General features: G+C 33.4%; 6 protein-coding genes across 6 annotated transcripts; 3 read left to right on the top strand and 3 right to left on the bottom strand.

The window, feature by feature from the left end:
- Nucleotides 1-407: 407 nt before the first annotated feature.
- On the bottom strand, nt 408-1,817 carry LOC108737098 (target of rapamycin complex subunit lst8). Its single transcript, XM_018469770.2, has one exon. It carries the CDS (start codon nt 1,660-1,662, stop codon nt 706-708), a length of 957 nt encoding a protein of 318 aa, XP_018325272.1. The 5' UTR covers nt 1,663-1,817; the 3' UTR covers nt 408-705.
- Nucleotides 1,818-2,182: 365 nt separating this feature from the next.
- LOC108737095 (histone H2A) lies at nt 2,183-2,798 on the top strand. The gene has a single exon (XM_018469767.2). It carries the CDS (start codon nt 2,299-2,301, stop codon nt 2,710-2,712), a length of 414 nt encoding a protein of 137 aa, XP_018325269.1. The 5' UTR covers nt 2,183-2,298; the 3' UTR covers nt 2,713-2,798.
- A 278-nt stretch (nt 2,799-3,076) lies between these two features.
- LOC108737175 (COP9 signalosome complex subunit 1) lies at nt 3,077-4,867 on the bottom strand. Its single transcript, XM_018469887.2, has 3 exons — nt 4,674-4,867; nt 3,268-4,614; nt 3,077-3,211 (listed from the first exon to the last, which is right to left on the bottom strand). The coding sequence occupies exons 1-3, from the start codon at nt 4,704-4,706 to the stop codon at nt 3,128-3,130; spliced, it is 1,464 nt and encodes a 487-aa protein (XP_018325389.1). The 5' UTR covers nt 4,707-4,867; the 3' UTR covers nt 3,077-3,127.
- Nucleotides 4,868-4,990: 123 nt separating this feature from the next.
- On the top strand, nt 4,991-5,767 carry LOC108737177 (NHP2-like protein 1). Its single transcript, XM_018469889.2, has 2 exons — nt 4,991-5,104; nt 5,293-5,767. The coding sequence occupies exons 1-2, from the start codon at nt 5,102-5,104 to the stop codon at nt 5,671-5,673; spliced, it is 384 nt and encodes a 127-aa protein (XP_018325391.1). The 5' UTR covers nt 4,991-5,101; the 3' UTR covers nt 5,674-5,767.
- Nucleotides 5,768-5,773: 6 nt separating this feature from the next.
- Nucleotides 5,774-7,398, bottom strand: LOC108737176 (chitobiosyldiphosphodolichol beta-mannosyltransferase). The gene is made up of 4 exons (XM_018469888.2): nt 6,789-7,398; nt 6,480-6,730; nt 6,130-6,415; nt 5,774-6,072 (listed from the first exon to the last, which is right to left on the bottom strand). The coding sequence occupies exons 1-4, from the start codon at nt 7,331-7,333 to the stop codon at nt 5,862-5,864; spliced, it is 1,293 nt and encodes a 430-aa protein (XP_018325390.1). The 5' UTR covers nt 7,334-7,398; the 3' UTR covers nt 5,774-5,861.
- A 74-nt stretch (nt 7,399-7,472) lies between these two features.
- On the top strand, nt 7,473-9,686 carry LOC108737174 (DNA replication factor Cdt1). Its single transcript, XM_018469886.2, has 2 exons — nt 7,473-8,232; nt 8,291-9,686. Exons 1-2 carry the CDS (start codon nt 7,556-7,558, stop codon nt 9,492-9,494), a joined length of 1,881 nt encoding a protein of 626 aa, XP_018325388.1. The 5' UTR covers nt 7,473-7,555; the 3' UTR covers nt 9,495-9,686.
- The last annotated feature ends 520 nt before the right edge of the window (nt 9,687-10,206 follow it).

Below are 10,206 nucleotides of genomic sequence, written 5' to 3'. Positions count from 1 at the left end.
ATTGTTTTTCATGATCTAAATTACTATTAATGAATTTCGGTGGTTTTTCGAAAATTCAACAATTTTTGCAAGAAATATACTTAACCATTTGTTAATAACTAATAATATAAATAAACATTATACATTAAATCAAAATTTCAAATATTTGCTCGATTTTAATTCTTAATTTTGAAATTTATGGAGGTCCGTATAGGCAACTCCCAGAATTTGTATTGCAGCAGTTGAAACGGTTGCATATACTGAAAACTATTTAAAAATATTTTTCTTAATTATAAAGCTGTTATTAAATAAGAATTATTGTTTTTCATGATATTATTGTATATGTCTATAAGAAATAAAACAGAGATTAGCTCACTAATTATCTTTTATTTTAAAATGAATAAATACCACTAAACTCAACTGTAATAATATTAAAAAAATGTAGTTCTTTTACAAAACTTTTTTTCTTTTCTTTCAAAATGAATAAATAACAAACTAAACAGTAACAACATTAGAATACAGTACAATTTTTATTAATGTATTTTCAAAATAAATTAAATATATCACTCTCTATTGTACTGTTTTATGTTGTGTTGCTTTGTCTTATTGTTTTCTTTTTACTACAGCTCACATTATTACAAAGAGACCCAAGAATACGGCATTCTAAAATTCGATTTTAAAAACATATTTTAATCTTTTCCAGGCAATCTTTTCCAAACAATCTCTTCAGACAGCAGCATCTTTAAATGCCATGGTAATTACAGCTTTTTGATGTCCAGCATATTCCCTTTCCATTGCTCCAGTTTTCACATTCCAAAGCTTTGCATAGCCATCAGATGATGCAGTGAAAACATATTGGGAATCAGAACTGAAAGCTGCATCCCAAACCCACCTCTGGTTGTCATGTTTCAATTCCTGTTGCAAGGAAAAGTCGCTGGTTTTCCAAATCCTTGCAGTTTGATCTGATGATGTTGTTACAAGTAGATTGGAATCAGGACTAAATTTACACTTTAAAGCGTGACGTTTGTGAGCGTCAAACTTGGTCTTAGGACTTGTTTTGCTGGGCTCTCCATCCTTTGCAGGAGTAAGACTCCAAATATAGCATCTTCCCTTAGAATTAACTGCTGCCATAAAATTACCACTTGCATCAACATCAACGTCTAAAATCATCGTTTCACCGTCTGGTATAAATTGTTCATTATGGTCAGTTCTTAAGTCCCACAAATGTAAAACACCACTTTGGTCTGCCACCAACAGTTCCACTTGGTTAGGATGAAGACAAACTGATGTTACAGGAGCTGATGTTTGAAATATTTTTGCTGCGTTTCTGTGTGTTTTCGCCCTATAGTCCCATATACGAGCACTGCAGTCTTCTCCGCCAGTAAACATCCATTTACAATCCTCTTGGAAGCCAACACTAGTAACATTCTTTGACAAACCCTCGTAATTAATAACAGGATTGGGGTTATTTGAAGTTAAGTCGTACATACGAATCCGCTGATATCCTGTGGCTGCGAGTAACTGCTTATTGGGGGTGATTTCTAAAGCATTCACTTGGGACTCTGCATGTTGCATCGTTCTCTGGCAAATACCTGTATGTGTTTGCCATATTTTTATTGTATGATCGTAACCTCCCGTTGCAAGAATAATTTGTGAATTATCACTATTGCTGTTGAGGACCATTTTCCTTTTATTTCCAAATTATTCGTATTTCTAAGGTTATGTCATTATCATAAGCATAGATAATATATTATCTATGGATAATATCATAGGTCATTATTTACCATTGATTTACCGTTAAATTTTGAAGGTTTTCTAGTCTAGGGTTATGCCAGAGAAGTATGTCAACCATTGATTATTATCATAGATTATCATCATTTGATATGGGATATCTATGATATCCAGCTTGTTTTTCGCGCCATTTGGTGTCTATGGCTGTTTTCTCATATACATTAAATCAAAATTTCAAACATTTGCTCGATTTTAATTCTTAATTTTGAAATTTATGGAGGTCCGTATAGGCAACTCCCAGAATTTGTATTGCAGCAGTTGAAACGGTTGCATATACTGAAAACTATTTAAAAATATTTNGATTTACCGTTAAATTTTGAAGGTTTTCTAGTCTAGGGTTATGCCAGAGAAGTATGTCAACCATTGATTATTATCATAGATTATCATCATTTGATATGGGATATCTATGATATCCAGCTTGTTTTTCGCGCCATTTGGTGTCTATGGCTGTTTTCTCATAACTTCTCGTTATAATTGTTTTGTTTGTTGAGTTTCTGTTGAAATTGTTTAAATAAATTAATTATAAAAATGTCAGGACGGGGAAAAGGTGGAAAATCTAAAGGCAAGCAGAAGACCCGATCGAATAGAGCAGGATTACAATTTCCAGTAGGAAGAATTCATCGACTTCTTCGTAAAGGAAATTATGCAGAACGTATTGGCGGTGGGGCCCCCGTCTATTTAGCGGCTGTTTTAGAGTATCTAGCAGCAGAAGTATTAGAATTGGCTGGAAATGCTTGCAGGGACAACAAGAAGACCAGAATAGGACCACGCCATTTACAATTAGCAGTAAGAAATGACGAAGAACTGAATAAACTTCTATCAGGTGTTACCATTGCTCAAGGTGGAGTATTACCCAACATTCAGGCAGTACTGTTACCTAAAAAGACGGGTTCTACCACCACTGCAGCCAAACAAGTTAAAACTCAATCTCAAGATTATTAAAAATAAGTTTTCATAATGTAGTTTGCTGTTTAATGATCAAATGTTATGTAAGTATTTTCGTAAATAAAGCTGCCTTTTTTTGGTAATTTTTTGCTTATTTATTGTAAAGAGAAACTTAAAATAAGGTAAATTATTTAGAAATACCAGGAAAACAATGTCAGTTCTTGTTAGCAGAAACAGTTAATTTTTTCAATTTCATGCACAACAAATTTAAGACTAGAATTGTATTAACAGTTGCACTAATATTATTTAAAAGTAAAGGCATAAAAAGGCCTTTAACATTTTAAATGCTGTGTCTCTTGGGTATTTGAAACTACACTAAACAGTCAGTAAAGTGTTTTTATAAATAAAATTGTCCTTTTTAAGTAATCTGATTTATTATAAATTATAGAAAGAAAAATTAAACTAGAGAACTTCAAAACACAGGCAAACTAGAGCTAGTACCAGGAGCAATAGTGATTTCTTCAGTTTGTCCTGCAGCTTCTCCCCTTCTAGGGCTCTAAAAAATGATAAAACTTAAAAAGATATACACACAGACAAAATAAGGGAACTTACCCTCACTTGAATTTTACTTTTCAATACTGCTGCTCTCAGTATAAGCATTCTAGTTCTTCTCTGGTATTCTTTGCCCATTTGAAGGCTCTTTTCAAAAGTGGTGCTTCTCTGATCCACATCTTTAGCAAAAAGAATTTTATTGTGTGAATCTATCCTTGCCTGTATCTGTCCATCTAAAATAAGCTGCATAAGCTCATCTTCTAAAGCAGTAACAGTTCTGTTGAAAGCTGAAGCCATTTTATGCATATCTGCAGACAGATACGGACTAAAGTATTGAATCAATGCTCGATTTCTGATCTGAGTGTACAAGGTATTGATGTGTGGCGCAATGTACATGTCTAGCAATAAGTTGTCTTTAATTTCATCCAACAGTTTCAGGCAGGAGGCATATTTTGATTCATAGAACTTAAAGATAATGTCTCGTAGCTGTGGTTCCAATTCTAAAAACAACTTAAATGAGCTACTAAAAATTACTTTCTTTTGTAATTCATGTCTATCAAAGGTTGCAAGGGCGCACAGGCCTCCGTACATAGCCACGTTATTAGGAGACAAGAGCTCTGGGAAATCGCAATGGTCTAAATTAGCTAGCAAGAAGTGTTTGGCTGCAGATTTGTATTGTCTTGTTGCTAACTCTGCCAATCCTGCAGCACATTTCAATTTAGTTAGAATAACTTGGTTGGAATCTTTGGCTGTTGATTCTGTAAAGTCAGGGGTACTTTCTGCCTTGGAGACATAGCTCAATACATGAGACCAATTTTGCAAATATACTGACACTTTAATTACGTTCAAGCACATGTTGATTACGTGCTTGCCACTGGTGCAATAATCTCTAGCCCTTGAGTAGCATTTTAAGGCACTTGAAAGGTCCCCACAGTCCAAATAATGATCACCCAGATCATCATGACCTCTTCTTATGCTCTCCTTTATAGAATTTGATTTGTAGTTTTTTAAATCATTATCTAATTTCTCTAGCTTATGGGCTGCTTTCTTGGACATGGTCTCCATCCAAGACTGATCAATTGTAGGTATGTCTTGTGACGTGGATTGGGATGCCACATCTGGTAACCCAGAACAACTTGTCAGTTCTGCAAGTTTTTGATGTAACACTTGATATAAACCTACATTGTATGTGGTCATGACATAAGATATTGCCATCTTCAGGGCTTCTAAACGAAGGGAAGGACAGTGATCTACGATATACATAAGGCGGTAGAGCTTTGCTAAGCCTGTGTAGCTGTTAGCGTAAGCCTCTAAATCTAAAGTGGGATTTTCAACAACATAATTTTCTTCTTCATTGTTTTCATTGTCTTCAGGTGGGGCATCCACTTGCATAGGCTCGATTGCATTCTACAAAATATTAAATAAAATAATACTTACGTAAATAAATAACAATTTATCATTCTAACCTGAAACAGAGGGTCTTGCAATTGAAGTGGCATCTTTATGACAGTTTCCCTCACTGTCCAAATACTTTAAATATTTATAAGAGTACGAAAGAACGAACAATTATATTTTTCTTTTTAAAACAACTGTTTATAATATATTTAAAGTAGTTCAGCAATTATTTTCTTCATACAATTAAATAGAAACATCATTACCTACCTCAACAAATGTCAACAACAAACTGTAAAATCTAAAATAGGCAACACAAAAGACACTTGAGCATAAGGTAACATAACTTCCAGGTCCAAAAAATATTAATAAATAAATTCACGTAACCTCAAAAAACGAAACATCATAACCTCCTTTGCCGCATCAGAGAAAAGCGTGTATTTATAAATTTATTAACTAATTTATACCTCCGTGAAGCGTTTTATTCGCCGAGAGGATAATAATGGTAAGTAAAGAAGATTCTGATATAATTTTAACATGCTAGTTAGAAATATTAAAAAACGTACATTTAACGTCTCATGTTCAGAGACAGCGTGGTCAATACAAGTCCGTTTTAATACATACGCAGAGACTAAATTTATTTTCCTTTTCCATATTTATGTATTTTACAACCATATGTATTAATAACTGCAGGCAGAAGAAGTAAATCCTAAAGCTTATCCCCTGGCTGATGCATCATTGACATCTAAGATATTAAACCTTGTACAACAAGCTCTGAATTATAAACAACTCAGAAAAGGGGCCAATGAAGTTACCAAAACATTGAACCGTGGCATAGCAGAGTTTATTGTAATGGCAGCTGATGCTGAACCATTAGAAATCTTACTGCATCTCCCTTTACTTTGTGAAGACAAAAATGTACCATATGTTTTTGTCAAGTCAAAACAAGCATTAGGACGAGCCTGTGGAGTCTCCAGGCCAGTTATAGCTTGCAGTGTTACTGTAAATGAAGGCTCACAACTTAAACCACAAATCCAGACAATACAAACAGAAATTGAACGTTTGTTAGTGTAGAAGTAAAGTACAATGTGTAATCTTTTTTTATATTATCTAATAAGAATACTTAATTACTTGTAAGTATGTAATTGCTAATAAATAAGTGATTTCATTCCATTTTTTACTGATTTATTTAAAATTAAGAGTAAGGTAATGTTTTATTAGACAACAATATTGTATTAGAAAAATATAATACATCCATATTTTTAATTGAAAACATGATAGACTGTTTGGTCCCAATTTTCTTTCCATCTGAGTTGTTGAAAAGTTTCAAGCTCTAATTTAAATTTATAATTTAACTCCTTTTGTTTAGGACTATTTGGAAAATCAGTAAACCAATTAATGAAAATCTTAGACAGGTCATCCGACGATTTAAAAGTAAATCCGTTTTTTCCATCAACTACCAATTCATTTATGCTAAAACGAAATGTTATAAAGAAAATGTTCAATTGCTTAAATCAATAAATAAATTACCAAGCAAATTCAATAGCACAAACTGGTAAACCACAGCCAAACATATCAACAACCTTCATTGGTAAATCGAAACCACTTGAGCTTTTATGCAAACAGACCCCCAAATCAGCAGATGCCAACATAAGGGAATAATCTTGGAACTCTAACCATGGCATTATAAATGTTACTTTTTTAAAATTGTTTGTTGCAATTTTATTTTTATAAAACGCTTTCAATGGGCCTTTTCCTGTTATAATGCAAACCAGTGTGGGTAAATTAGAATTCTCATTGCAACTATTTTCATAGCCTACAAATTGAATGCAATAAGACTTTTAAAACAGGAAACTTTAAGATGATTTGGTATTTTATACTTTGTAATGCACTGAAAAGAACTGAAAAATCTTCATCTTCTGTCCAACTTGTGCTTGAAATAATTAATCCAGGTCTTTTGGAATTTTGTTTAATATTTCCTAACTCATCTGCTTCTGTAAATGCTGTTAAAAAGTCTATTTCTGATGAGAAGTTATTGTAAACGGTGCTAATTCTACTAAAAAATTCATGTTTCTCTTTTAAAGAAATTGGTTTAAATATGTCTGGAGGACGGTCATATAATACTGTGGCTCTAAAAAGAAAAACAACTTACTTAAAATAATGCCAGCTTATTCACATTTACGACTTACTTTATATTGATCCAAATCATGAGGTCATCTTTCATAGCTTTGGTAACACAAAAATTAGCAGATGCTCTACTTCCACAAAACTGTTCAATTTTCTTAGTCAATTTCACTAGAGGATGATTAGGGCCATTAGTTAAGCTCATAATACTGTATGCATAGTTATGCCAATCAATAATATACTTGGCACTATAAACAAAGGAATAAAACCAGCACACCAACAAAGCTGGAACAGCAGGAGGATTTTGGACCAATACAAAATGTGGTTTCCTTATTATTAATAAAACAAATAATAATGTAACGATTTGCCACAATGTTTTGAAAAGGTAATTCATTAGTCTTGGAAGAGGAACGTTGGGGTAAGGCAGCAAATAGTGCAAGCTGACTAAGGGGGCTGATTCCAGCTGGCTTAAGGGTTTGGTTTCTTTATAGCCCACGATATCAACTTTGTGCCCATGCTCAGCTAACGATAAGGAATGATACTGCATCCGAGGACTTCTCCCTATATCTCCTAGAACCACCACCACAATATTTTTGCGATTTTCATCCATAATAGTTTATAACAAATTTCTTAATTCAATCACAAAAAGTTGGGTTATAATTGTTTTCAAGGTCACAATTGTCATTACAGAAGGAAGTCATGTTGGTTGCATACACTTCAGGTTCATATATTTTTAAATTGGTGGGAAACCGTTAACAAATTGGGTTAAATGTCAGTTAAATGTCCTTTAAATTAAAAAAAAGGTTTTGTTTGTGTTTCATTATTCTTAAAAATGTCTCAGCCTTCTGTTACTACTTATTTTAATAGTAGGAAACGCTCAGCTTTGGAAGAAAGTAAAGTGAGTCGTGCTAAAAAAGTTTTAATCTTGGACAAAAATTCATTAAAAACTGAGTTAAAGTGCTTAAAGGAACTTCATAATGAATCCATTAGTGTTATCTCTTCATCAGATAAAAACATCGATTCTTCTCCTAAAATTGTTACACGTGAGATTAAAATAAAAACGGCTGAAGACTTGGAAGAAGGACTTACAAAGAAAACGTGTCTTCAATCAAAGCCAGCAAAAATGCCAACTAAACATAGGAAATTAAAAGAACTCCCAAAGCAGTCTAGAATACAGGAAATGTTTAATAAAATGGCTCAAATGCAACAGGAAGAAGTCACAAAAGTAAACCCTGAAGACTTTGAAACCGTAAAACATGTCACCCCACCTTCCACACCTACCAAGTCTACATCAATATTTCAAAATAAAATTAATAGTGCAGGTCAACCTTCTCTGCAAGAAATTAGACAGAAAATAGTTACCAGTTCCAAATGTAGCAAATTGAAACAATCCCTAGCTCGTTTTAAAGAAGCCAGTTCAAAATTAGAAGAACAAGAAAAAAAGACTGCTGCTCTTAAATCACCTTCATTAAAGACCTTTCAAACAATTAATTTGGAAGTTAATTTAAGGTATTTTGTTTATTGTTCTTTTATTGAATGTATTTATATTTTGACTTAATATTTACAGCCCCCAAAAAGTGCTGTCGCCAGAAAAAGCTTATTTGAGCCCCAAAAAGAACAGTACATCTGCCAAACGCAACATATTGGGATCATTAAGTCCCACAAAGCACAGTGTGGCTGGGCTTACAGCAGAAAGAAAAAAATCATTAGAAACTCCAGCAAAGGAATCCTTGACTCTCCCATACAAATATCGTTTCTTGGCTGAGATCTTTCGTGCTTTAGACACCGTTTCACAGCTCCTTTTTAATAGAAAAGAAACCATAACATTCAATAAATTGAAGCCTGCTGTAGAGAAGATTTTAAAACGAAATTTTTCAGAAAAACATTTAGCCCAAATAAAGACGATCTATCCAGAAGCTTTTGACTTTCAAAAGTGCAAAATTAGATCCTTTGGGGCTGGCCTTAACTCAAATAATTGGGAGCTAACTGTTACACCTTCCATTAATGGAGACTTCATGACTTCTGAACTGATTCTTGAAAGAAGACGTAAACTATTTAGTATACTAATTGAAAAATTAAAAGATTACCATGCAGAGTTCTTGCAAACCCTAGACCCCCCGCTGGAAATTCCCCGTGAAGTAATTAAAAGGTGGCATCCCCTGTTTGATCTAGAAAAAGTCCCCGACATCGAGCCTTCGCCTTTACCGGAACTTCCCAAAGAAGAAAAATTAACAAGTGGACAAGAAGTTTTGGAAAAAGCTAAAGTTTTATTCAGTTGCAACACTCGCATGGAAAGAGCATTGCAAAGACTTAAAGAGGCACAAGGAGATAGTCCAAAGCCTGTTGCAACTGTTACAGAAAGCAACTCAATCCTAAAAGGGATCCCAAAAGCTCTTTTAGAAAAAGTACGCCAACGACAAGCAGCTAAAGCGCTAGATACAATAACGAGGAGCGAAACGAAAGAAAAAGAATTACAAATGTACACCAGGTTACCAGAAATTGCTAGAATTATAAGAAACTTGTTTGTGGCAGAAAAGAAGAATGTTTTACCCTTTGACACTGTCCTTTTAGGCTTGGACAATAGTATACATTCGTTTCTGAATAAAAAAGGTTTAGAGGAACATGTAAGACTGTTAGCCAAAGAAGCTCCCGATTGGTTGACCTTCCTGACCTTACGAGGGACAGTCTACATAAAAATCGTTAAAAATGCTGACTTGGCTGTTGTCATTAAGAAGTTAGATGAACTTATAAAAATTAAAAGCGAGTTCTGATTAAAGTTTTTAATCTTCTAATAGACTCGCAACGTATTTGTGTTTTTTGTATTGTTTGTCTTATTAATGTTATAATTTGTTACGATTTGTGACCTCCGATAATTAATATATAAGCCTTAATACCCTAATCAAAGTAATTTTGTACTTGTATCATCAAAAATATATAACATATTTTGTTTTAGTCAGAATAAACGCATGATTTTTGTAACTAATGAGTTTCACTAATTACTTGATCGTTAATGTCTTAGATTAATCAGTATTTACTTAAAAATAAAATGCTGGTGGGTGAGTAGTCCCTCTAACATACAGTCTGGTACAAAGCTGGAGGGAAGGGCGGAAGGCCCTCTTCGGTCTCATTTTGGAGTTGATTTAAATAGGTGGATGGAGAATTAATATGTTACATTTTTTGCGACTACTTCTCTTTAATATATTTATACATCAGGTGTCTCATGCCAGGGTGGTTCCCCTACAATATCCTGTATTTTTGGTCAAGGGTTTTTAAGTGTATATTACGTCTAAAGATGATTTACATGTAGTTATTGAAAAGGAGTAAGACATATAATTTTAAAATGAGATTCAAAAAATTCTAATAAGTGGATACTCCGTATAAAACAGCAAAGAGACACCTTGTATATATGAACATTAAAAAGCAAAATGATAGACCTTGTTAACTAAAAATAAAATGTACTGATTGTTATAATGGCTAATTTTT

The sequence above is a fragment of the Agrilus planipennis genome, unplaced genomic scaffold (genome assembly GCF_000699045.2).
Source record: "Agrilus planipennis isolate EAB-ADULT unplaced genomic scaffold, Apla_2.0 scaffold104, whole genome shotgun sequence".
Lineage (NCBI taxonomy): Eukaryota > Metazoa > Arthropoda > Insecta > Coleoptera > Buprestidae > Agrilus > Agrilus planipennis.
This window is presented reverse-complemented; position numbering and strand designations above follow the sequence as displayed.

Coding starts and splice junctions, on each gene's coding strand:
- LOC108737174 (XM_018469886.2), top strand. CDS start 7,556: ATGTCTCAGCCTTCTGTTACTACTTATTTTAATAGTAGGAAACGCTCA. Junction 8,233..8,290: donor AATTTGGAAGTTAATTTAAG/GTATTTTGTTTA, acceptor TAATATTTACAG/CCCCCAAAAAGTGCTGTCGC.
- LOC108737098 (XM_018469770.2), bottom strand. CDS start 1,662: ATGGTCCTCAACAGCAATAGTGATAATTCACAAATTATTCTTGCAACG.
- LOC108737176 (XM_018469888.2), bottom strand. CDS start 7,333: ATGGATGAAAATCGCAAAAATATTGTGGTGGTGGTTCTAGGAGATATA. Junction 6,416..6,479: donor TCTTTTCAGTGCATTACAAA/GTATAAAATACC, acceptor TTCAATTTGTAG/GCTATGAAAATAGTTGCAAT. Junction 6,073..6,129: donor TGTGCTATTGAATTTGCTTG/GTAATTTATTTA, acceptor ATTTCGTTTTAG/CATAAATGAATTGGTAGTTG.
- LOC108737095 (XM_018469767.2), top strand. CDS start 2,299: ATGTCAGGACGGGGAAAAGGTGGAAAATCTAAAGGCAAGCAGAAGACC.
- LOC108737175 (XM_018469887.2), bottom strand. CDS start 4,706: ATGCCACTTCAATTGCAAGACCCTCTGTTTCAG. Junction 4,615..4,673: donor TGCAAGACCCTCTGTTTCAG/GTTAGAATGATA, acceptor AATATTTTGTAG/AATGCAATCGAGCCTATGCA. Junction 3,212..3,267: donor AAAGTAAAATTCAAGTGAGG/GTAAGTTCCCTT, acceptor ATCATTTTTTAG/AGCCCTAGAAGGGGAGAAGC.